We start from the raw sequence: 27091 nt of genomic DNA, 5'->3' as shown, positions 1-27091 counted from the left end.
ACTTTGGGACAGAAAGGTAGTAGTTACAAATAAATTTAATTGAATTATTTAGTCTTTATAGACAAAGGTCCATCTAGTCAAGACTATGGTTTTTCCAGTAGTCATGTATGGATGGAGTTAGACTATAAGGAAAGCTGAGTGCTGAAGAATTGATGCTTCTGAACCGTGGTGTTGGAGAAGACTCTTGAGAGTCCCTTGGACTACAAGGAGATCCAACCAGTCCATCCTAAAGGAAATCAGTCCTGAATATTCATTGGAAGAACTGATGCTGAAGCTGAAACTCCAATACTTTGGCCACCTGATGTGAGGAGCTGACTCATTGGAAAAGACCCTGATGCTGGGAAAGATTGAGGGCAGGAGGAGAAGGGGACGACAGAGGATGAGATGGTTGAATGGCATCACCAACTCGATGGACATGAGTTTGGGTAAACTCCAGGAGTTGGTGATGGACAGGGAGGTCTGGTGTGCCGCAGTCCATGGGGTTGCAGAGTCGGACACTACTGAGCAACTGAACTGATAGACATTGAAAAATCCTCTGCTTACTTTAATTCTCATAAACACATTCATTGACAGATTAACTGTGTGTGTATGCACACACAAATACTTGGGGTGGAAATCTTGAGAATTTAGCCAACTAATCGATTTGTTGTGAACTCAGCAGATTTTTCTGACTTTGATTGTTATGAATCTCATTTTTTAAAATATCTTTTCTTGGATGATGGAGTATATTTGTATGAGATTTTACTTTGAAGATTTGTGTATTCAAAATTGTTGCAGACATCTCAACATTTCTTAAAATCACTAAACCCCAAAATAACTTCTCATATAACTAAGTAACCTATGGATTTGTTCTGATATCTAATAGGTGAGGTAATGGGTTACTGTAAAAATGGCAAAGTGCATAAAAGCCTTCACCTATGGAATCTTTTTAGAATACGGTCATGAATGCTACATCCATAAAAATGTGCTGTTTGTCATGACTGAGACACAGTGAGAAGGTAGGGGAATGAGGGCAAATTCAATTGGCAGTATCATTCTTTGTATGTCAGTAACAGTGCATAGTGGAGAAAACATTTTTTGTTAATCCCTTTATTTTACCTGCCTTTTCAGTTACAAGTTAGCAGAAAATGTAGATGCTCAGCTGAAACAAATGACCCAAGATCTCAAGGACATCATTGAGTACCTGAATATATTTGAAAGTCCTGCTGACTCTACTGACCCGGTATGTTAACTGCTTTATCTATTTAGACAACCAAAATTTAGTATGAAATTAGCATTCTGTTGTTCCTTTACCTAGTCACCTTCTCCTGTCCTCTATAGTGTTCCTTATCTGCCTCCAGAGGTACGAAGTTTTGGGTGTAGTTAGTGGAGCAGGAAATATTCAGGAGCAGAAAAAGGTTGTGAGTTTTTTGAGATTATTTCCAGGAGGGTAAAAAAATTACTGGTCTCCCAAAATTTTCAGGGTTTTCTCTCTGTTATTCCCATAAGTATGTCTCTATTCTAATTTTTCTATTCACTTACTCATTAGCTAGTTTATTTGTCCTTTCACATATTCATCTACATGTTCATATAATTGTGAGTGTATGTGTATATATATACATACACATTTTGAGTCTTGTAGGTATATCCAGGCAATCCTTAATTTATAATTAGGTTATATTTCAAAAGTTCAAAAAGTCAACTACTCAAGACTTACAGTATATTTTTCCATAGAAATTTTAAGTATAGTTACTAGGTTTCCACCTGCCTTGTGGAATCCTAGTTAACTCATAATGTAAATTTATTATAACATGAGAAAATACAGCCAAGGCTCCAGTTATAGAGTTGAGATGTTTTAAATTAATTTGGTGGTAAGAAAAGATTGATTTATTTTCCTTTATCTATACTCTAATTAAAGAAGTTATTTCCTCTGCCTTTCCCTATCGTCTTAGTAGCTAAATGGAGCCCTTTTCCCCACTCCCACCCCATGACAGTAATGGTAAGAGAAGTCTCCTGTTGTGGGAGCTCAGGTTGTACTTTCTACCAGTTGATTATAATTAGGAGTGGAGCCTGGAGCTGGAGAGGTGAGGATGAATGACATATCTATAAGTAGTGATTAAGCTGTTTGTCCAATTATATACAGACAGTTCTTTATATAACATTTTACTAGCTTTTTTAATTAGAAAGAGACAGCATGGTATAGTTGAGAAAGCACTAGAATTTTATTCAAGTCACTTAATCTAAGTCTTGGCCCCTTTTGTAGAATGTCAGGGGTGGACTAAATGATCTTGAATTTTCCTCCAACTATAAAAATTTGCTATTCTCTACTTCAAGTGAATCTAAAATTGAACAAAAACAAATATAAATTAGTCTTGAGTTTACACATGCTACCATCTTCCTGCAAGAGTTAACATTATAGACTTTCCTTTTAGTGAAAGATCAGATCACAATTGTGATTTCAAAATTCAAGATTGTTTTATCATAGAACTTTGATGCATAAATAAATACATGTCGATTTAGACATAAGGCAGAGCTGATGTCTAGTCTCTATGTTGAATTAATGTAAGATAAGTGTTCTAACAGAGTAAGTGAAAGGAAACTGTAATTCTATCCTTATCCTTTATCTCTACTAAGCCTTGGATTGTTTTATTTTGTCTTAGTAGTAGGGAGTAAAGGATTTGAGTCTTTTGTTTCTGTTTTTCCTGGCAAGAGTGATTGAGATGTTTAAGATGAGTGAATGCAAGGATAATTGCTTCTTGATAGCAGGACAAAAGAAGCAAGAAATCAGCAACAATTCATCTCTTTTCTCAGATAGCATAAATCGTTGGACAGGAAGCAGAGAAAACATTTGCTGAACACTAATATTCTTGTAGATAATTAATTGTAACCAGATCAACAAAGCCTTATTACTGTAGGCCAATACACTAGGGTAGAAAAATAGCAAGTATGTTCAGCAATATTCACCGTAATGGGATTTACTTGTTTATTTTTACCATTTTCAGGGGGACATAGGAAAGACCACTTACTTTCTGAAATTTTTATTAAGCAAGTTTATATTATGGTATATGATACTCAGCCACAGATTTTTATAAAAATTCATTGTTCCTACTACAAATTTTATTTCTGTTTATTATATTAATATACACTAAATCTGTTATTTTTATTACATACCACTTAAGTGTGGTAACATTTTCGGTTCTCCTTGTTTTTCAGTATTATCCTGGACTTTGCCAGAATATTTGTCTATTTGTCAAAAGTATTCTAACATTTTTAAAAGGATTAGTATTTTTGTTACAAAATAAATATATATGCTTATTCAATGTGTTAAGCTTAGAAAATATGAGAATCTGTAAAGAAAATTAAATCCCCTGTGTTACCAGTATTCTGCCAATATATTAGTATATTTCTTTCAAGTATTTTTGCTATACAGTTAAAATACAGGTATATACTTATTTTCTTTTAAATATTATTAGAAACACATCTATATAAAGTTTTGGATTCTGTCTTCATTTAATATTCTTTCATGGTATTTTCCCCAAATTTTAACCATTCTTTGAAAATATGGTTATAATAACTCTATAATATTTCATTAGAGATGACTTTACCATAATGTATTTAATCATTTTTATTGATGGAGATATTGTTGCAAAATTTTACCATTATGAAATTAACCTGTAATGACCTGGTGTATGTTTAGATTTCATTATTTCTTCTGGATAGATTTCTAGAAGTAGAGTATACTGAGTTAAAAGGTAAGACTTTGATGTGAAAGTCACTCAATTGTGTCCAACTCTTTGCAACCCTATGGACTGAATTCTCTAGGCCAGAACACTGGAGTGGATAGCCATACCCTTCTCCACGGGATCTTCCCAATCCAGGAATTGAACCCAGGTCTCCCGCGTTGCAGATGGATTCTTTACCAGCTGAGCCACAAGGGAAGCACAAGAATACTGGAGTGGGTAGCCTATCCCTTCTCCAGAGGATCTTCCCGACCCAGGAATCGAACTGGGGTCTCCTTCATTGCAGGCAGATTCTTTACCAGCTGAGCTACCAGGGAAACCCTGATAGCTTAGGGTTTGAAATATTTGATATATATACATAAGATATATATATATATATATATCAGACTTCTGATATATATATATCATAGTTTGATATATATATATAAGACTTTGGTATATATTGCAAAAATTTACATTTTGGAGGGCTGGGTCAATTTATATTATCATAGGCTGTGTATGTATGAATTTGACAACTGAATATTACCATTTATTAAAAATGGATGATTTGGAAATTTTGCTGTTTGCAATAACATGGATGGACCTTGAGAGCATTATGCAAAGTAAAATAAGTCAGAGAAAGACAAATACCATACGATCTCACTTATATATGGAATTTGAAAACAAAAAACTAAAACTAAATCAAGCTCATAAATACCCAGAACAGATTGGTGATTGCCATAGGATGGAGGTGAGTGGTGGGCAAAATGGCTGAAGGGAGTCAAAAGGTACAAACTTCTAGTTACAAAATGAAAAAACCATGGTAGCTACAGTTAATAATACTGTATTACATATTTGAAAATTGCTAAAAGAATAGATTGGGAAAGTCCTTATAAGGAAAAAAATTTTTGTAACTGTATGGTGAATATTAACTGACTTAATGTGGTAGTCATTCCATAATATATATGAATATCAAATCATTATTGTATATACCTGAAGCTAATATAATGTTATATGTATCAATTATACCTCAATTTAAAAAGTTAGTTTCGTTGATAAAAGGTCATATTTTAAAGGTTTTATATGAATTTCTTGTTCTGTCAAATGTCTCTTAATTTTCTTTCCTTATTTTTGTACTATAGAAGTTAGGTGTTTTTTTTTTTACTGAATTGTAGGAATTGAATTCTTGACAGTTGAAATAGATGAAACTAATATATGAACATTACAAACATAAAATAGCAAAAAACCCATGCAATTAATACTTAGCATATTCTCAGTAAATTTCTTATCAGAAGAAATGTAAATAACTTCCTAATTTCATTTTTTATGTTTATTTTTTGTTTACCATATCAGAATAATCATAATCTAAGAATCCTGTGTGGTTTTTTGTTTGTTTTTCCAGTTTTTTAAATTTAATTTTTTAGTTGAAGGATAATTGCTTTACAGAACAGTTTTTTTATTTTAATTTTTTACAGCTAATATTCTTTAAATTAATTTATTTATTTTAATTGGAAGCTAATTAGTTTACAATTTTGTAGTGGTTTTTGCCATACATTGACATGAATCAGCCTCGGGTGCACATGTGTTCCCCATCCAGAACCCCCCTCCCACCTCCCTCCCTATCCCATCCACCCCCCAGGGTCATCCCAGTGCACCAGCCCTGAGCACCCTGTCTCATGCATTGAACCTTGACTGGCGATCCGCTTCACATATAATGTACATGTTTCAACGCTACCTTCTCAAATCATCCCACCCTCGCCTTTTCCCATAGAGTCCAAAAGACTGTTCTTTACATCTGTGTCTCTTTTGCTGTCTCATATATAGGGTCACTGTTACCATCTTTCTAAATTCCATATATATGCGTTAGGATACTGTATTGGTGTTTTTCTTTCTGACTTACTTCACTCTGTATAATAGGCTCCAGTTTCATCCACCTCATTAGAACTTATTCAAATGCATTCCTGTGTGTTTTTAGCTCCAGCAGATCTGCAGAATTCTAAATGTTCATTTGGACTGTCTACAGTGGATTAATCATACTTCAGGTGGGAGTTTATTTGTACCCCAAGTTATCTGTAAGTAGAAAATGTGATACAAGTCAGGTTTTGTGCACCATGACCACACTCAAATAAGAACTCACTTGTAGGAGTACTATTTAACACATGTTATGTCTGTATTAATTCTGAAGAACTGTAATTGCTTATTTTTATAAAATGAAACATAGGAAGGATAAACTAGAAACTGATGAAAATAGGGGGTGTTTAGGAATGGGGTAGAGGAGGTAGGAATGGAAACAGGACTTTTCTGGGTATGCCTTTTTTTTTATACAGTTTTGACTTCTGGACCATGCAAAAATTTAAATATTCAAAAATTTAAATTAAGCCAAAAATAGTGGGAAGAAAGACAAATGCTAAAACTGAATACAAAATGAAACCAAACAAACCTGTGTAACTAATTTATAACATAAATATGCAGTTCGGATGACTTTTGTACATTGTGTTTTTGATGGTGCATCCTTGCTAGGATGTAATCTTAATGATAAAAAGAACCACAAAGAAATCTTAAGCTTTCTTAATAAGTTTATCATTAGTTTCAGGATGATACTATATATTACATATGCATGTGGTATAATTATATTTCTACCATTATAAATATGTGTGTGCTTGCTAAGTCACTTCAATCATGTCTGACTCTTTGCAACCCTATGGACTGTAGCCCACCTGGCTCCTTTATACATGGGATTCTCCAGGCAAGAATACTGCAGTGGATTGCCATGCCCTCCTCCAGGGGATCTTCCTGAACCAGGGATCGAACCCACATCTCTTACATCTCTAGCATTGGCAGGCTGGTAGTGCCTCCTGGGAAGCCCATCATTATAAATATAGTAGAAAGCAAATGCACAGATTTATTAACAATAGAAACCAAGATTTTCATTAAAAGATAAAGCAGAAATAAGATATTTTTCTTTCTTTCATATTTTGTTATAAACTTGAATTGCAAACATCAGTATGAATTACTGTTCCCTTTTTCTATACACGGAAAGGGCCAAGAAGCAATGATACACCCTGATAGCAGTGAGCACATCTAGCACTTAGATCTTGGTTTCTAGATACCATTACCATTAAAATGAACCAAGGCTTCTTAGAGAAATATCTGATCTCAGGTCTTACACAGGGGAAGTACAGGGTGAGTTTGGCACTTTTTATGCCAGAAAACAAAGATTATTCAAAAACTAATGAGATATTCAGGACACGAGATGGTGCTTTAATGGGCTTCTACTGGCCAAATCAGGTTTCAACGTCAAAAAGAATAATGACAGTGATGGATTATAATACACTGAGGGAGAAAAACCTCATGAGACCACAGTGATATTCCCAAAAAAGACAGAGACAGAGAGAAATGGGAGATGCAGTGAAGAGTCTTTATAGAAGCATGGCAGCTAATAATTGTAGAAGGAATGATTGTACAGCTAATAATTGTAGAAGAAATAGAGAACCACTATTTAAAACATTTTCAAAAGAATACTTTCATTAAGGTTTCCATGATGTTGAATCCTCTACCTCATTTATATTTAAACTGTCAGTCATTTCTTGGCAAAAAAAAATATATATATATATATATATACACACACACAGACAGGAAACGGATCAAATATAGACTACAAGTTACTAAGTGATTTTTAAGTTTATTTAGATATAATTTATATACTCAATTTACATGCAGTCATTTTAATTGTACAATTTAATGAGAAAGTTACCATTTTGTAGCCCTGGCTTATTGATTGATTCTGGCAAGGGTCATCAAGGAATGCTAAAACCACTTAAGAATGCTAAAACTCTACCCATTATTTAAAAATTACAAAGGAGAAAATGTACCTTTGCAACAGTGCTATCTGACAAGTACCACTTTAATCAAGTGATCAAATTTAATATCACTAGTATTGCAATAAGTCGACATTGTGTGCTTCTTGATCTGACATGAGAAGTGCATAATATGTAGTATTCTTATTAAAAATGTTTAACCTGAATCTAATGATAAGAAAATAATCAGACATTCTATGGGCAATATATTCTGAAAGATAATGGATTCGACTCTTGAAAAATCAGTCATGGGTAACTAGAAAGTTCAAAACAAAAAAATTAAGGAGATTGTTATAGATTAAAAGAGATATAACAATCAAGTCTATCATGTTAACTTTGATTAGATACTGGATCAAAGCCCAGAAGACATTATTTAGAACATTTAGGGAAACTGAGTATGAACTGCACATTAAATATTAAGGGATTTTTTATTTTCCTATGTATGTTATTATGGTTATGCAAGAAAATATTTTTACTCTTAGAAGCTGCATGCTACATTTAGAGAATAAAATTAGCTGCATGCTAGTTTTATTTCAAGTGGTTCAACCAAAATCATTTGTGAGGCGAAAAAGATGGAGAAATTTGTGGCAAAATGGGAACAGTGGGTTAACCTAGGAAAAAGGTATTTAAATTTGTGACTTTTACTATTCTCTCAGCTTTTCAATAGATTTAAAACAAAAACTGGTGGGAAATGATTGTCATAGACCTTTGCCTAAATATGGAATATATTGAGACGTCAGTAATTGAGACAAATGGGAGCTAGTTAACCAGTCAGAGTTACTATTTTTAAAGATGTGGTATGAAAATAATACAAATCTTATTTGGCTTTATAGATTCCTCATTCTCTGCATTAATAGAGGTCATCAACCATGAACTTCTGCTTCTTTCCCTTCCAAATATACCTATATCATCATCATCCATGTTTACTTCCTTCTTTCCTGTGTTAAAAGAAAAAAATATCCTATTCTATTCTAAACTGTATTTTGAATCATCAGAGGGAGGTTAAATTCTATATTGCTTTAGTTTGTGGTTCAGCTGGTAAAAAATCCACCTGCAATGCGGGAGACCTGGGTTCAATCCCTGGGTTGGGAAGATCCACCAGAGAAGGGAAAGGCTACCCACTCCAGTATTCTGACCTGGAGAATTCCATGGAATGTACAGTCCATGGGGTCGCAAAGAGTCGGATACGACTGAGCGATTTTCACTTTAGTATTAATTACCTGATGGGGAGAGGTTTCTGAATCAGATAGATATGGATTCAAGTCAAGGGGTGTGTGTGTGTGCATGCTCAGTAGGTGTCCAGCTCTTTGTGACCCCATGGACTGTAACCTGCTGGGCTCCTCTATCCATGAGATTTTCCAGGCAAGAATACTGGAGTGTGTTGCTATTTCCTACTCCAGGGGCTCTTCCCAACCCAGGGATCGAACCCCCATCTCTTGCATCTCCTGCATTGTTAGGCAGATTCTTTACCACTATGCCACCTGGAAGCCCTCAAGTCAAGGTATTACCACTTAATAGTTGTGTGACCTTAATTGTAACTCAGTTTCTCTGAGTCTGTTTCCTCATTTTAAAAATGAGTAATATTTACCTTTTAGGGCTTTTGTAAGAATTAAAAGAAGCAACATTGAAGTTTCCTTAAGCAGTGCCTGTTCCATGATTGGTAGTCTGTAAATGATAGCGGCAGAACTGGTTGTCAGAGTTTGCTGTGGATGGGGATGGGCTGAGGGAGGAAGACAAAAAAGGGTCATATGGTTCAAAAGGGAGCTGTTAAATTGAGTCTAGAGAAGGCAGTTCCACACATTATCATTGAAAACCACTTACCTAGAGAAGTGGTTAAGAACAGCTGTGATGTGGAAGCATATCGGTGGCTAGAGAACACTGAGGAATGAGATCATAGAAAGTTTGACTCAGCTGTATTCCTCTCTGTTGCATATTTTCCTACAGTGAGCAGTGCTTTTGGGTGGAGTTGGGGGGATGTCAAAATGTAATTAGGTAAAGAAAGATTATAATGATTTTTTTTTCTCTTGGCTGGGATCCTCTTTGTCATAAATGAAATCTCAAGGCTCTCAGCCACTGTTTTCCTACTAGTAAAATTAAGGTTGTTAGTGCTACCAAGAACTTACTATATTATGTAGATGAAGGAATTGTGGTTCAGAGAGGTTAAACAACTTCCCTAAGAACACACAGTTAATTAGTGGCAGAGCTCAGACCAGAATAATCATCAGAATAGTATTCTTTCTACTGGTATGCTCTTAAAACAATTCTAACGTGGGCATCACCAGATATAAAAACAAATCCCAATCATTTACCTAACAGTAGAGGACATGGGTTTTCAAAATATGATAATGGTAGTACTTGGGTAGGATGTAAACTCTAGTGGTCTGGGTAAAGCTTCAGTCAACACAGTGAAAAAGATAAGACAATAGAAAGTAACGATTACTTGGAGTTACTTTTCTGCTAAAAATTGAGTTGAGCTGAAGAGGCAATGAGAGCTCATACAGGTTCTCAAATGAGGTGGAGAGGCCATGATAATGGAAAAAAGCCTAGGGATTCTTGATACTGTGGGCTCCTTTTTTCTGTTCCCACAAGAAACCTTTCTTTTTCATATCAGGAAAAGACATGATCAGGGAATGGAGAGTGGCAGGATTTAATTATGCTAAGAGGGTTTTTTTTTTGCTGGTGGTGGTGGTGGTTTATTTTACTTAATAATTAATGGCATCATGTCTGCTGAAATGGTCTGTGGACTGAGAAATTTTAAAGTTAAACTTTTCAATGAATCTCTTTATTCACATCCAAATAATAGTTTTTTAAAAAGCCAAAACATGTTATTTTAATAATAGAAATAAGAAAAATTGTAAAGAGAAATCTCTAACTGGTAGGTTTTTCTAAAATATTATTTTAAAGCTTAAATCTGTATTCTGAAACATTTCTAGGAAATATTTTTATGATTTGGTATCTTTAATGACAGTACAGAATTTTTTTCTGCTATGGACCATAAATATTGTGCTATATATTTAACTTAAAAATCAGCTTGTCTTTAAAAGTGATTTGAAAATCACACATTACCCTTTATATATGTTAAAATATTATACTGTCCAGTCAACTTTTCAATATCCATGAGTAAGTAGAGAACCAGGCCCCTTTCTTCCTCTAAATTACATAGAACTTCACTGATGGAACCAAATCAGGAAGAGGTAAGTATAAGAGTTTTGAGTAAGAGAGTGGCTTCCCAGGTGGCTCAGTGGTAAAGAACCCACCTGCTCAGTGCAGAAGACACAGGTGACGCAAGTTCGATCCCTGGGTCAGGAAGATCCTTTGGATGAGGAAATGGCACCCATTCCAGTATTCTTGCCTGAAAAATCCCATGGACAGAGGAGCCTGGCAGGCTACAGTCCATGAGATGCAAATAGTCGGACACAACTGAGTGACTGAGCACACTGAACATATATGCTGCTATTGTTGTTCAATTGCAAAGTAGTGTCTGACTCTTTGCAACCACATGGACTGCAGCATGCCAGGCTTCCCTGTCCTTCACCATCTCCTGGAATCTGCTGTAACTCGTGTCCATTGAGTAGGTGATGCCATCCAACCATTTTGTCCTCTGTCGTCCCCTTCTCCTCTTGCCCTCAATCTTTCCCAGCATCAGGGTCTTTTCCAGTGAGTTGGCTCTTCTCATCAGGTGGCCAGAATATTGGCGGTTCAGCTTTAGCATGAGTCCTTCCAGTGAATATTCAGGGTTGATTTCCTTTAGGATTGACTGGTTTGATTTCCTTGCCATCAGGAGACTCTGAAGAGTCTTCTCCAGCACCACAGTTTGAAAGCTTCAATTCTTCAGCACTCAGCCTTCTTTATGGTTCAACTCTCACATCGTACAGGACTACTGGAAAAACCATAGATTTGACTAGACGGACCTTTGTCAGCAAAGGGATGTCTCTGCGTTTTAATACATTGTCTGGTTTTGCCATAACTTTTCTTCCAATTTTTTCAAATAGATATTTATCTATTTTAGAAACATTTTATATGCCTCTTTTCCTCATGATTAATATAGCTAACTGAAAATTAATAGTAACTATAGTCAGATACTGGTTCCCTCTCTTGTCTTTCTCTTTGTGCAAACTTATGTCATTATTTCAAGATTGGCTTGATGGCAGTGCTGCAGTCACACATCTGTCTTCTCAACTGGCAGTCACTGAAACTGCAGCAGCTTCAGCTCTACTGGGACCACTTATGACAGGGTTGGCAATCAGTCTGAGCCAACTTGTTATTCATTTTAAATATATGAAGCTAAATAAATAAATAAATAAATATATGAAGCTACTCTTTTAGAGCAGGGAGGTAGGGCTGAAGGTTAGGTGTTTTGTATTTCTTCATATAACCAACCTTGTCTTGTCTGTTAATATTTGTCAAACACTGTAATAAAGAGACAGGCAGCGGAAAATCTTAGGCTTGTCATTATTTCAAAGTTCCTTGAGTATTTTGATGGCATTTGCTTCTTTCATGAAGTGTCCCAGAGCTTCATGATGATAAGAAGTGACTAAAACGTATTTCACCCATAATCACTGTAGTCTCTCATGGATTACCCCATAATTATTTAATAGTTGCTCACAACATTTAGACTGTTATTTATGACAGAAAGAGAAGAATCTTTAGAGTAACTAAAATGCCATAAGGAGTTTTGTGATATTTCTCCAGTATAGTTCTATTAGCACTGGTCTGTGAACACCTTAATTATTTATTTTTGACGTAAAAAATATTTGGTTATCTAGCATGATTCTACTAACTTGCATAAAATACACTCTCAGGATCATTTTAGAGAAGCAGCTTTTTGTGATATGTCATAATCATACTTCACTTTTACCCAATGTTAGTGATTATTGTTTGAGAGATTATTTTAAATTGGATTTTTCAGGTCTGGGCATGTTTTTATCTTTTTTAAAAAATTGAGGTATATTTGACATAGAGCATTATATTAGTTTCAGATGTACCACATGATTCAATATTTGTACACATTACCAAATGATCACCACGATGTCTAGTTAACATCCGTCTCCTTACATAGTCACCAAAACTTTTTTTTTTTCTTGAGATGAGAACTTTTAAGATCTACTCTCTTAGCAACTTTCAAATATGCAATACAGTATTAATAACTATCCTGGAGAAGGAAATGGCAACCCATTCCAGTATTGCCTGGAAAATCCCATGGACAGAGAAGCCTAGTGGGCTACAGTCCATGGGCTCGCAAAGAGTTGGATATGACTGAGCACTCATGCATACACACATTAACTATAGTTACTGTGCTGTATTTTTTAAGAAGCTTTGGCACAGATAAGAAATGGTTAAAAAATTTTTATTAATTACTTTTAGCCCTCTCATATCTGAAGCGTATCTAATGCTGAGATACCAAAAGACACCTTTGAATTCCAATCAAAGTGTCTTTTTCCTATTCCATCTTCTAGAGCAGAATCTGATTTACAGATTGAGCTGGTTTCTTTTACCTCTTTTTCTGAAATTTCATGGGAAATCTTGCTGACACATTGGTTGATCGATGAGATCATCTCTTGTGTTCTGGAGTATAATGTTCCACTTCAGATACTTCAGAAGTGAAAGCTCTTGATCTGTCAGAGATGTGGCAACAACACACAGACTCACTTTAAAGGTCTCTTTAAGCTCAACAGAGACAGCTACTTACTTGCTTCTACCCATTGCCTGTTAATTGAAAGGTATTTTATATCTTTCCATTGTTTAATGAGCTACCTGCTCATCTCTGTTCCCCATTACAGACAAAAACAGATTTATTGTCACACAATTTCTCCTTGATTCTGAAGAATTTCTTGTAGGTTAGATTAGAGTACTAAGATTAAAAATGATCAAGTCTTCAGCTCCTGTTAGCAAAGAATGCATGATGGTTAACATTCTCAGAGCTTCTCTTCCCAAACTTCTTTTCTATATGTAAATCCAGATTTGAAATACACTCAATACATCTGCAAAATTAGATTTCCACTAATCCTCCTTATGTACATTTTGTGCCCAAGTGAATTTCCTCAAGCTGGAGCATTTCCCCAGATGAATTATATGTAACATCATTTAAATCACTCCCAAATAGCAGAATTTATATTGTTTGTGAGATATACAGATTTTTCTCCAAAGCAATTTTCTTCCTGTTAGTGACTAAAAACTATAAATATACCAGAGCCTTGCTATAATGCAGTTTAGGGGCCCACACTCTATGGCTACCTCATCTATGAGGTACTTTATCTATATAGTACTTTATCTATAAAGTGGCCTGATAGTATTTCACCAATGAAATCTCCCCAGTTGGAGTTTAGATAGGACTGCCCTATTTTGAGCACTTCAGTATGTGAAGGAATAACAAATAATGTTATGTTGTGGTGCCAGTTAGTACATTTTATTTAAAATTTTCATAGCCTTTGACATACAGATGCATTGTAATAGGAAAAGCATTCTTAGATGGGAGTCTGAAGATATGAGTCCTGTTATCAATTTTCATTACTTTTGGCTTTTGGGAAGCCACTGAACATTCTGGAGTTTTTAGTTATTCTAAGCTATTGTGGGAATCGAATAAGGTAATATGCATAGGTATTTTGCTCAAGTGCTGTATCATGGAAAGTGTTCTTTTGGATGCAAGTCAAAACCACAGAGTAGTGATTCTCAATACAAAGCACCTACTATGTGTCAAGGTGTTCTCTTAAATCGGTGTAGGAGATATAAACATCAATGGCATGCATCTCTGCCTTGAAAAGTTTCAAAGCGTGGAGTCAGTAAAGAAAGAGAAACCTATCTTCTGTTGGTTTCCTAGAAGAGCTAGAATTTGAAGTGAGACTTGAAGAGTAAGTAACATTTCAACACGATGACTGTCTGAGGACCACTTCAAATGCAATAATTCTACTATCTTTCTCCCACCCTAGCCTCCAAGAATTCACAATACCTTTACCACCTTTTATTTTTATTCCTTTCCTTGAAACATATTTTTTATTAATTTTGAGTAAGCAGTAATGCTTTATACAAGCAGACTGTGTTATCAACATCACCTTAATGTATCAATGATAAGATCAGGATGAGAATTCTCATGGCAGAGTTGAGCTAGAAACTCCTTTCTATCAGGCCATAGTTAGCATTAAGTATTCAAGTATATTTATTCTGAGTGTTACTTTAGTTTCAGTAACCTGGGACTCTTCTTAAAAGTACCAATGACAAGTAGGAGGATAGTGTTCTCTCTCTCTTTCTCCCTCCTTCCCACTCTCTCTTTTCTTCCTCTCTCCCTCCACCTCTCTTCCTCTTCTACCTCCTTCTTCTCCTTTTTGAATGAGAAATAAACCTTAATTAGGTTAAGCTCCTGAGATTTCAAGGTTGCTTTTAAACAGCAGCCTAACCTAGTATTATACTACAGTAACTAAAAACCTTTAAATGTGCCTTTGGCTTAGCAATCGTACAGAAGTAAAGAAACCCATATTGGAAGCTGAAAAGATGGCCAAGCATACTAAGCAGTGAGAATAAATTTGTTAAAGCTGTTTGTTGCCTCACAAAAATTATGTGCCTAATCAGCAGGCACTTCTAGAAGAAGTTGGGACTCAAAATCTTATTTGTGTGGGTTAGTCTTTTACACCAATGAAATTTTTACTGAGGTAATTGTGGATTCACATATAACATAAGAAATAATATAGGTAATGAAGAAATAATGTAGAGTTCCTATTTCTTGTTACCTAGTTTTCCCTAGTGATAACATCTTACAAATCGCTAGTACTATATCACAACTGGGATATTAATATCAATAAAATCTGTCTTGTTCAGATTTCCACAGTTTTACTTGTGCATGTGTGTGTTTAGTCATAAACAACTTTATATCCACAACCATAGTCAAAATGCAGAATAATTCTATCACCACAAGAATTCCTCATATTCCTCTTTTATTGCCACACCCACTTCTAATCCCCCTAATCGCTGCTCCCCAGTTCTTGGCAACCGCTAATCTAGTCTCCATTTCTAAAATTTTGCCATTTTATAATACTATATAAAATGAAATCATATAGCATGTAAAATTTAGGGGCTGACTTTTTATCATTCAGCTTAGTTCCCCAGAGATTCATCTAACTTGCTATGTATATTAATATCAATGATTTGATCCTTTTAGTTGCTCAGTAATTTTCCATGGTTTGGATGTACTACAATTTGTTTACACATTTACCTGTTATAGTACATCTTAGATGTTCTCAGTTTGGGGCTACTTATGAGTAAAGCTTCTGTGAATGTTTATGTACAGAGTCTTATGTGAACGTAAGTTTTCATTTCTCTGGGATAGATGCCCAAGAGTGCAGTTGCTAGGTCATGTGGTAGTTGAGTGTTTAATTTTATAAGAAACTGATACACTGTTTTCCAGAGAGACTGTACCTTTTTTACATGCCCACCAGTGATGTATGAGTGATCTAATTTGTCTGTGTCCTAAACATTTGGTATTTTCACTATTTTTTTTTTTCCTTTTAGCCATTCCGATAGATGTGTAGTGATATCATTGAAATTTTAATTTGCATTTTCCTAATGACTAGTGATGTTGAACATCTTTTTCATGTGCTTATTTGTCATGAGCATATCCTTTTTGATGAAATGTCAGTTTTCATCTTTTGTCCATTTTCTAATTGGATTTTTAAAAATTTATTGCAATTGTTATTTGTAATGACATAGAACATATAGCAACCCAAATATCCATCAAGAGGAGCATGCATAAATAAGTTGATGTTATATTTGTTCAGTGGGATATTGTACAAGTATTTAAAAATTCACATGAACAAACTTGACTTACATCAACGTAGGTTAATTTTAAAAACATAATGTGTGCAATGTGCAAGTTGAAGAATTATGTGTAGAATATAATATCTATTGTATCGAATATAAAAGTCTTCTGAATCACATTGTGTAATTTTTATGAAAATAGACATATTCAGCAAAATATAGTATCATTGATGGCAATATTTAACCACAAATTCAAGTCTGTGTTTATGGCAGGAGAGGTAAGAGGTATATGGTATGATTGTGGGGAGTTACACAAAGGGCATCAACTCTAGCTGGAATCTCATTTTATTAAAAACAGGAAAAGAAATAAAGTTATCAGGGTAAGATAAAATAAACCTTCATGTGGGACATATCCATATTTATTATATCATTAGTTTTTTACTATGTGTCATTAAAATATTTTAAAATAAGAAAGCACTTTTTAAAAATAATAAATTAATGCCAATATGTAACAATATATTTCAACTTTATATTTGTTTATTTATTTAGAACATTATGAAGCTTGACTAGATGATTCATTTGGTTACTGAGAATTATATATTGTTGGTTACTATTTTTTTTTAACTTTTTATCTTGTATTGGGGTATAGCTGATTAACAATGTTGTGATAGTTTCAGGTAAACAGCAAAGGGACTCAGCCATACAAATACATGTATCCATTCTCCCTCAAACCCCCTTCCCATCCAGGCTGCCACATAACATTGAGCAGAGTTCCATGTGCTATACAGTAGGTCCTTGTTGGTTATCCCGAACTGGATTTTTCACCTGTTGTTTTGAGAGGTTATTGTGTATTCCAGCTACTACTAGTCCTTTGGTAGCTATGTGGTTTGCAGATATTTTCTCCAACTTTGCAGCTTGTCTATTCTCAACAGAGTTGTTCATAGGACAAAAGTTTTACAATTAAGTCCAGTTTATCAGTTTTACCTTTTATGAATCATGTTTTTGGTGTCAAGTCTAAGAGCTTTTTGTGTAGTCCTATATCCCCCCATTTTCTACTGTTTTTTTCCTACAAGTTTTATTGTTTTATATTTTACATTTAAGGCTTTTTGAGTTAATTTTTGTATAAGGTGAGAAGTTTAGATCAACTTTTTTTCCTTTTATGGAAGTTTTTCCCTTATCAAATTGTTTTCTGGAATCACTGTTCCATAGATCTATGTCTTTCCCTCCACCAATGCCACACTCTCTTCATTAATGTAAGCCTTTCCCATATAAGCCTTAATATCTTGGAGACTGATTTCTCCCACTTTATTTTTCTCCATCAAGGTTGTTTTAGCTATTTTAATTAGTTTGCATTTCCATAAAAGTTTGCTGGGCTGTGATTTGATAGGGATTACATTAAATTTATATCATTATGAGCTACCAAGGGCTTCCTTGGTGGCTCAGATGGTAAAGAATCCGCCAGCAATGCAGGAGACCTGAGTTCTTTCCCTGGGTTGGGAAGATTCCCTGGAGGAGGGTATGACAACTCATTCCAATATTCTTGCCTGGAGAATCTCCATGGACAGAGGAGCCTGGTGGGCTACATTCCATGGGGTTACAAAGAGTCGGACACAACTGAGCGACTAAACACACACACATTAAATTTATAGATCAGTTTGAGGGGAAATGGACATCTTTCCCATGTAGAATCTTCTCGTGCATGAACATAGTATGTCTAAATATTTAGGTCTTCTGTGATTTCTTTTAGGACTTTCCAGGTGGCTCAGATGGTAAAGAGCCTGCCTTTATCAGCATTTTGTAATTTTCAGCACTCACATCATCTATATGTTTTGGTTTTGTTAGACTTATACTTAAGTGTTTCATTTTATTTGTAGTGATTATAAATGGTATTGTGTTTTAAATTCTGGTTTCCACATGTTCATTTTTAATACATAAAAATCACATTTTTTAATGTTGATCTTGTATGCTTGCTGAATTCACTTCTTAGATCTAAGAGTTTGATTTGGGGAGTTTTGTTTTTTGTTTCTGATTCCTTGGGATTTTCTACAGAGGTAGTTACGTCATCTGCAAAAAGGGACAGTTTTATTTCTTTCCAATCAGTATGCTATTTCTTTCTTTTTCTTACATTGCACTGTCTAGAGCTTCAGTACCATGTTGAATAAGAGTGATGAGAGCAAACATCTTTGCCTTGCCTCTGAGTTTAGTCTTTCACTAGCAGTATATGATTTTAGCTATAGGTTTTTTAATAGATGCTTTTTTTAATCAAATTGAGTTAATTCCACTCTTTTCCTGACTTCTTTTTAATCACTAATTTTTATCATTCATGAATATTGGATTTTGTCAATTGCTTTTTCTACATCAATTGATATAATCATATGATTTTTCTTCTTTAACTTGTTGATATGGTGGATTACATTGACACATTCTTAAAAAATATTTATTTATTTATTTGGCTGTATCAGATCTTAGTTGCAGTACACGAGATCTCTGTTGGGCTCCAGAACGTGCAGGTTCAGTAGTTGCCGTGTATGGGCTTAGCTGCCTCTGCAACATGTAGGGTCTTAGTTCCCTGACCAGAGATCAAACTTGCATCCTTAGATTGCAAGGTGGATTCATAACCACTGAACGACTGGGGAAGTCCCTTCATTGACACAGTTTTAAACATCAAATGAATCAGCCTTACATTTATGGAATAAATTCTACTTGGTCCTAGTTTTTAGTACCTTTTATATATTATTGAATTTGGTTTGCTAGAATTTTCTTGAGGATCTTTAAGTGTTTGAGAGATTTTTAATTTTTTTTATTTTGCATTGGAATATAATTGATTTACAATGTTGTAGGTTTGGGTGTACAGCAAAGTGATTCAGTTATACATACCCATATATCCATTCTTCTTCAGATTATTTTCCCATATAGGTTATTACAGAGTATTGAGTAGAGTTCCCTGTGTTATACATAGGTCTTTGTTGATTATCTGTCTTTTATATAGTAGTGTGTATATCTTAAACCCAACCTCTTAATTTATCACCCTCTATCTCTCTGGTGAGAGATTTTTAAATGTTCATGAGAGATGTTGATCTGTAGTTTTCTCCTTTTTTATACTGTCATTTTTAGTTTTGTTATTAGGGTAATACTGGCTTCTACTTTTAGAAGCATTTGTGAACTGTTCTTGATTCTTCTTTAGGTATTTAGTAGAATTCTCCAGTGAAACCACCTGGGCCTGGTTATTTCTTTTGGGAAAGCTTTTTACATACAAAGTCAATTTCTTTAATGCTTCTAGGTCTATTCAGATTAGCTTGGTTGAATTTTCATAATTTGTGGTTATTATAATTTGTGGTGCACTTCTACTGGTCATTTAATTTATAAACATAAAGTTGTTTATAGGATTTTTATCCTTTTATTGGCTGCAGGGTCTGTAGTGATATACCCTGTTTTATTTCTATGTTGGTGATTTGTGTTCTCTTATTTTTTTCTATCTTGGTAGAGGTTTATCAATTTTACTGATTTTTTTTCTGAACAATTAAGCTGCTTGTTTCTTTGCTTTTACTCAGTAGTGTTCCTGGTTTCAATTTCATTGATAACCGGTCTTATCTTCATTATTTCCTTCCTTTTGCTTGCTTTGCTCTTTTTCAGTTTTCTGGAATTAGGAAGTAAGGTTTTTATTTGCAACCTTTCCTTGTTTCTAAACGTATTCTCTTCTAAGGCTTTCCTGATAATCAGCATTTTTGAAACCTCAGTTGTCATCTCTAACCATCAGTTTCACTAATGTTTCTCTGACTATCTGTTCTAAAGCTTCATGGTAACAAACATCTGCACTTAAGGTATCCCATGGCACCTCAAATTAAACTTGTATAAAACTAAACTCATTATCTTCACTCTCTCCTGGGCCTCCCAGGTCTGTAACTCCTTTTACTTTTCTTTTTTTCAGTTGATTGCTGCTATTTATTCAGGACTTAAGGTAGGCTGTTTACATTTCATTCAGTTGAATCAGTTCATTTGCTCAGTCATGTCCTACTCTTTACGACCCCATGGACTGCAGTGTGCCACACTTCCCTGTCCATCGCCAACTCTCTGAGCTTGCTCAAACTCATGTCCATTGAGTCAATGATGCCATCCAACCATCTTATCCTCTGTCATCCCCTTCTCCTCCCACCTTCAATCTTTCCCAGCATCAGGGTCTTTTCCAGTGAATCAGTTCTTCGCATCATGTGGCCAAAGTATTGAAGTTTGAGCTTCAGCATCAGTCCTTCCAATGAATATTCAGGACTGATCTCCTTTAGGATGGACTGGGTGGATCTCCTTGCAGTACAAGGGACTCTCAAGAGTCTTCTCCAACAACACAGTTAAAAGCATCAATTCTTTGGCCCTCAGCTTTCTTTATAGTCCAACTCTCACATCCATCCATGTACTGAAAAGATCATAGCTTTGACTAAATGGACCTTTGTTGGCAAAGTCATGTCTCTGCTTTTTTTTAATTTATTTTTATTAGTTAGAGGCTAATTACTTTACAATATTGTAGTCGTTTTTGTCATACATTGACAAAAATATGGAATGCTTCACGAATTTGTGTATTATCCTTGCAGAGGGGCCATGCTAATCTTCTCTGTACCGTTCCAATTTTAGGATATGTGCTGCCGAAGCGAGCACATGTCTCTGCTTTTTAATATGCTGTCTAGGTTGGTCATAGCTTTTCTTCCAAGGAGCAAGTGTCTTTTAATTTCACGGCTGCAGTCACCATTTGGGAGCCCCCCCAAAATAAAGTCTCTTGACTGTTTCCATTGTTTCCCCATCTATTTACCATGAAGTGATGGGACCAGATGCCATGATCTTAGTTTTTTGAATGTTGAGTTTTAAGCCAACTTTTTCACTCTCCTCTTTCACTTTCATCAAGAGGCTCTGTAGTTCTTCACTTTCTGCCATAATGGTGGTATCATCTGCATATCTGAGGTTATGGATATTTCTCCCGGCAAACTGGATTCCAGCTTGTGCTTCATCCAGCCCAGCATTTCTCATGATGTATACTCTGCATATAAGTTAAATAAGCAGGGTGACAGTATACAGCCTTGATGTACTCCTTTCCCAGTTTGGAAACAGTCTGTTGTTCCATGTCCAGTTCTAACTGTTACTTCTTGACCTGCATACAGATTTCTCAGGAGGCAGGTCAGGTGGTCTAGTATTCCCATGTCTTTAAGAATTTTCCACAGTTTGTTGTGATCCACAAAGTCAAAGGCATTGGCATAATCAATAAAGCAGAAATAGATGTTTTTCTGGAACTCTCTTGCGTTTTTGATGATCCAACAGATGTTGGCAATTTGATCTCTGACTCCTCTGCCTTTTCCACATCCACCTTAAACATCTGGAAGTTCATGGTTCACATACTGTTGAAGCCTGGCTTGGAGAATTTTGAGCATTACTTTGCTAGTGTGTGAGATGAGTGCAATTGTGCAGTAGTTTGAACACTATTTTGCATTGCCTTTCTTTGGGATTGGAATGAAAACTGACCTTTTCCAGTCCTGTGGCCACTGCTGAGTTTTCCAAGTTTGCTGGCATATTGAGTGCAGCACTTTCACAGCATCATCTTTTAGAATTTGAAATAGCTCAACTGGAATTCCATCACCTCCACTAGCTTTGTTCGTAATGATGCTTCCTAAGACTCACTTGACTTCACGTTCTAGGATGTCTGACTGTAGGTGAGTGATCACACCATCATGGTTATCTGGGTCATGAAGATCTTTTTTGTACAGTTTTTCTGTGTATTCTTGCCACCTCTTTAATATCTTCTGTTTCTGTTAGGTCCATACCATTTCTGTCCTTTGTTGTGCCCATCTTTGCATGAAATGTTCCCTTTGTATCTCTTCATTTTCTTGAAGAGATCTCTAGTCTTTCCCATTCTATTGTTTTCCTCTATTTCTTTGCATTGTATCAATGAGGAAGGCTTTCTTATCTCGCCTTACTTTTCTTTGGAACTCTGCATTCAAATGGGTATATCTTTTCCTTTTCTCCTTTGCCTTTAGTGTCTCTTTTCTCAGCTATTTGTAAGGCTTTCTCAGACAACCATTTTGCCTTTTCACATTTCTTTTTTGGGGGATGGTCTTGATCACTGCCTCCTGTATAATGTCATGAACGTCTGTCCATAGTTCTTCAGGTACTCCGTCTATCAGATCTAATCCCTTGAATCTATCTATCACTTCCAGTGTATAATCATAAGGAATATGATTTAGGTTATACCTGGGTGGTCTAGTGGTCTTCCCTATTTTCTTCAATTTAAGTCTGAGTTTGGCAATAAGGAGTTCATCATCTGAGCTACACTCAGCTCCCAGTCTTGTTTTTGCTGACTGTATAGAGCTTCTCCATGTTTGGTTGCAGAGAATATAATTAATCTGATTTCCATATTGTTTTTTTTGACAGTGTTTTTTATGACCAGTGCATTCTCTTGGCAAAACTGTGTTTGCCTTTGCCCTGTTTCATTTTGTACTCAAGGCCAAATTTTCTTGTTACTCCAGGTATCTCTTGACTTTCTACTTTTGCATTCCAGTCCCCTATAATGAAAGGGACATCTTTTTTGGGTGTTAGTTCTAGAAGGTCTTGTAGGTCTTCATAGAACCATTCAACTTCAGTTTCTTCAACATTAATGGTTAGGGCATAGACTTGGAGTGAGTATTGATATTCAATAATGAGCGAACCTATGTTTCTTGTGTCTCCTGCATTGGCAGGTGGATTCTTTACTGCTCAGCCACCCAATGATGATTATACTTTTTAAATAGCTCTTGAATCTTTTCTTTTAAGCAGATTTCTGTTACTGCCTTATTTAGGGTCTTCATCTCCTACCTTAAAAGTAAAGCAGTTTTATTAGGTATGAAAAATATCAGCTCCTTGTCCACATCACATTTCCCATTCCCCAGAAACATGTTCCTTGTTTTAGCTCTTTTTTAAAAAAGCATGTCTATATCTCTAAAAAACGTATATACTATTACTTTGTAGCTTTTCCATTTTAGGCCTTCTGTACTAACTTCCCAAAGTGAGAGGTGAGGATTTAACTCTCTTTACCACACCATTTCTTTCTCTCTATCCATGTGTAATGTATTATTAATAAAATATGCATGCAGTACACAATTAGATATATAATTGTGCAATACATATAATATATGTGGGGCTTCCCTGGTGGCTCTAATCGTAAAGAATCTGCCTGCAATGCAGGAGACCCCAGTTCGATTCCTGGGTTGGGAAAATCTCCTGGAGAAGGGAATGGCAACCCACTACAGTATTCTTTCCTGGAGAACTCCATGGACAGAGGATCCTGGTGGGCTGCAATCCATGTGGTCACAAAGACTCAGACATGACTGAGTGACTAACACCACCTTTCATAATATATATACTACCATGGGTATATGGTGTTTATATATATGTGTGTGTGTGTCCCATCCCACCCCCTCCCCCATTCCACCTTTCTGGTACCAGGCTGGGCTCCCTGTGTTATACAACAGCTTCCCGCCAGTTACCTGTTTTACACATGATAGTGTATACATGTAAATGCTAATTTCTCAATTGATCTTACCCTCTCCTCCTTCCCCCACTGTGTCCACATGTCTGTTCTCTGTGTCTCCATCTCTATTCCTGCCCTGCAAGTAGGTTCATCAGTAGTATTTTTCTAGATTCCATATATATGCATTAATATATGATATTTGTTTTTCTAACTTACTTTGCTCTGTATAATAGGCTCTAAGTTCATCCACCTCACTACAACTGACTCACATTCGTTCCTTTTTATGACTGAGTAATATTCCATTGTATATATGTACCACATCTTCTTTATCCATTCATCTGTCAATGAATATCTGGGTTGTTTCCATGTCCTAGCTGTTGTAAATAGTGCAGCACCACTTTGAATTACCTTTTCCTGCTAATTCCAAATCCTTTCTAGGGTTCAGATGTTACAGTTTTCAAAATTTTGTTCTTGTCTCCTTTCTTACATCTTTGTCCTTGTGGTTTTGTGCTTTTATGTTTTTCTTCTTTTTTTTTAATCTCCTTACTGCCATTTCACAAGTGTTTTGGAATGCGGCAGCAATAAATACATATGTTTAAATCTTTAATTAGTCTTTTATTGGTCTCATTTTCCCAGTGTTACCCCAATCCAATTCACTTTTACACAACTGCCAGATTGATTTTGATATAACGATACTCTCTGCTAATCATGTCTTCAGTACTTACCATTGCTCTATATTTTTTATTTGCATAATATACAGAGTACCATGTATAATCTAGCCCCTACCTATTTTTCAGCCTCATCTTTTGTTTGCAGCATTACTTTTTAAAATTGAAGTATAGTTTATTTACAATATTGTGTTAGTTTCAGGAATACAGCATAATGATTCAGGTATCTTGCAGGTTATATTCCATTATAGGTTATTACAAAATAATGAGTATGGTTTCCTGTGCTATACAGTAAATCCTCGCTGCTTAACTGTTTTATGTATAGTGGATTGTATCTGTTAATCTCATACCCATAATTTGTCCCTCCTTTCTTTTCCACTTTGGTAACCATAAGTTTGTTTTCTGTGTGTGAGTAATATTTATGGTTTTGCAAACACTCAGTATTCGTTTATCCATATTTTTGGATATTCAGATGATTCTCCTGGCATACCCCACCCCATCATTGTCTGTCTGGTAATTGCTCCCATGGTCTCCCATGGTAATTGCTCAGACCATCTCTTCTATGAAGCCTTCCTTGACTCCTGTTTTTAATAACTTGTTCTATATACAATATTGTCAGCATTTATCATACACTGTTGTAGTTATTTATTCACATATTTACCTTCATTACTGGAATTTGAGCTTCTTGATGATAGAGGTTATATCTTAGTTATTTCTTCAGAACTTAGCATTGTCTGAGATGAATTTGAGCTTCCCTGGTAGCTCAGACAGTAAAGCGTCTGCCTGCAGTGCAGGAGACCTGGGTCGATCCCTGGGTCGGGAAGATCCCCTGGAGAAGGAAATGGCAACCCATTCCAGTACTCTTGCCTAGAAAATACCATGGATGGAAGAGCCTGGCAGGCTACAGTCCATGGGATCACAAAGAGATGGAAATGACTGAGCAACTTCACTGGTTCACTGGAGATGAACTTGGGGGCCAGTATATATGTTTTAAATTTATTTGTCCCTTGATATTTACACAGCACACTGTACTCAATCTTTGATGGAAAAAGAGATACAGATGTAACAGACATGTGTACATGAATATTGTTCCATATTATTAAATAGTCTACATTTTAATGGTTGTTAAATTTTACATTATAAAGATACACTATTATTTAACTAGTACCTGTTGTTACATATTAGTTAATGTTTCTAGCTTTTTGCTTTTTTAAATTGTGCTTCAGTGAGCCCCAATGTAGGTAAATTTTAGGATATATGCATGGTTATTGGACATAGATAAAATTCTTAGAAGTTACACTGCTGAATTAGGAGTAATATTTGTTTTAAAGGCTTTTGACTTATGGTTCTTTCCAAGTAAGTTTCCCTAATTATATTTTCACCACCAATTCATTGTTGTTGTTCAGTCACTAAGCTGTATCCTACTCTTTGCGACCCCATGAACTACAGCATGCCAGGCTTCCCTGTCCTTCACTATCTCCCGGAGTTTGCTCAAACTCCTATCCATTGAATCAATGGTACCATTCAACCATCTCATCCTCTGTCATCCTCTTCTCCTCCTGCCTTCAAACTCTCCCAGCATCAGGGTCTTTTCCAGTGAGTCAGTTTTTCACATTAGGTGGCCAAAGTATTGGAGCTTCAGCTTCAGCATTAGTTCTTCCAATAAATATTTAGGGTTGATTTCCTTTAGGATTGACTGGTTTTATCTCCTTGCCGTCCAAAGGACTCTCTCAAAAGTCTTCTCCAGCATCACAATTCAAAAGCATCAATTCTTTGGTGCTCAGCCTTCTTTGTGGTCCAACTCTCACATCCATACAATTCATTAGGTACTCATTTTTCTGCACCTGAAATCATCATCACTACCACCATTATCATTGTTATCATTCCTTGCTCTGTTATAGAAGAAAATAATATTTCCCTTGTTTAATTTACATTCCTGTCATTAATGAGGTTGAGTTTTTTAAAAAATATTTATAAACAATTTGTACTTCATTCTTAAGTTGCCTATTTGTGTCTTTTGATCATTTTTTGTCAGATTATTTTTTCCTTTAATACCCCAATTGTTTTTCTAAAAGGAGAATAAGAGGTATACTATAGTAGTGTTTATGAGAATACTTTGCTTCTGTTGATAGTGAATTTAATAGCATCGAATAATATTTTTATGTATAGCTTAAAAGTAATTATAGTAGAAGGCTGTGCTTGTGTTTAATGACCAAATTGCTAATTTTCATAAATTTCTATGAAAATCTTGCAATCTTTATATGAAATATTTGCAAGTAGACTAAGTAAGGGCTTCCCTGGTAGCTCAGATGGTAAAGCGTCTGCCTACAATGCGGGAGACCCAGGTTTGATCCCTGGGTCGGGAAGATCCCCTGGAGAAGAAAATGGCAACCCACTCCAGTATTCTTGCCTGGAAAATCCCATGGACTGAGGATCCTGGTAGGCTACAGTCCATGGGGTCTCAAAGAGTCGGACACAACTGAGCAACTTCACTTCACTTCACTTCAAGTAAGGTAAAGAAAACGTCTGTCCCTAAACAGAATGGAACTAGCTGGAAGCAGTTTTACCAGAACCTTTTTGGGGGAAGTCATTTTTAAGAAATATTTTAAACACACAAATATGCTGTCTTAAACAATAGTT

The 27091-nt window shown here is 35.5% G+C and overlaps 1 protein-coding gene and 1 non-coding gene across 3 annotated transcripts in view; one reads left to right on the top strand and one right to left on the bottom strand.

The window, feature by feature from the left end:
• NUP62CL (nucleoporin 62 C-terminal like) overlaps positions 1 to 27091 on the top strand; it is an 86009-nt gene that overhangs the window by 55194 nt on the left and 3724 nt on the right. Inside the window, exons 8-9 of one of the 2 annotated variants that reach the window (XM_043897690.1) lie at positions 1111 to 1222; positions 5674 to 5740. In XM_043897690.1, coding sequence (XP_043753625.1) covers positions 1111 to 1222; positions 5674 to 5740 — 179 coding nt within the window. The remainder of the gene's footprint in view (positions 1 to 1110; positions 1223 to 5673; positions 5741 to 27091) is intronic. The other variant, XM_043897691.1, reaches the window with a different exon arrangement.
• LOC122691015 lies at positions 20841 to 20947 on the bottom strand. Its single transcript, XR_006340265.1, has one exon. It is a non-coding gene; the product is annotated as a U6 spliceosomal RNA (small nuclear RNA).

This window comes from Cervus elaphus, chromosome X, assembly GCF_910594005.1.
Source record: "Cervus elaphus chromosome X, mCerEla1.1, whole genome shotgun sequence".
NCBI lineage: Eukaryota > Metazoa > Chordata > Mammalia > Artiodactyla > Cervidae > Cervus > Cervus elaphus.
The sequence above is the reverse complement of the archived record's forward strand: the minus strand, read 5'-3'. Positions and strand labels throughout refer to the sequence as shown.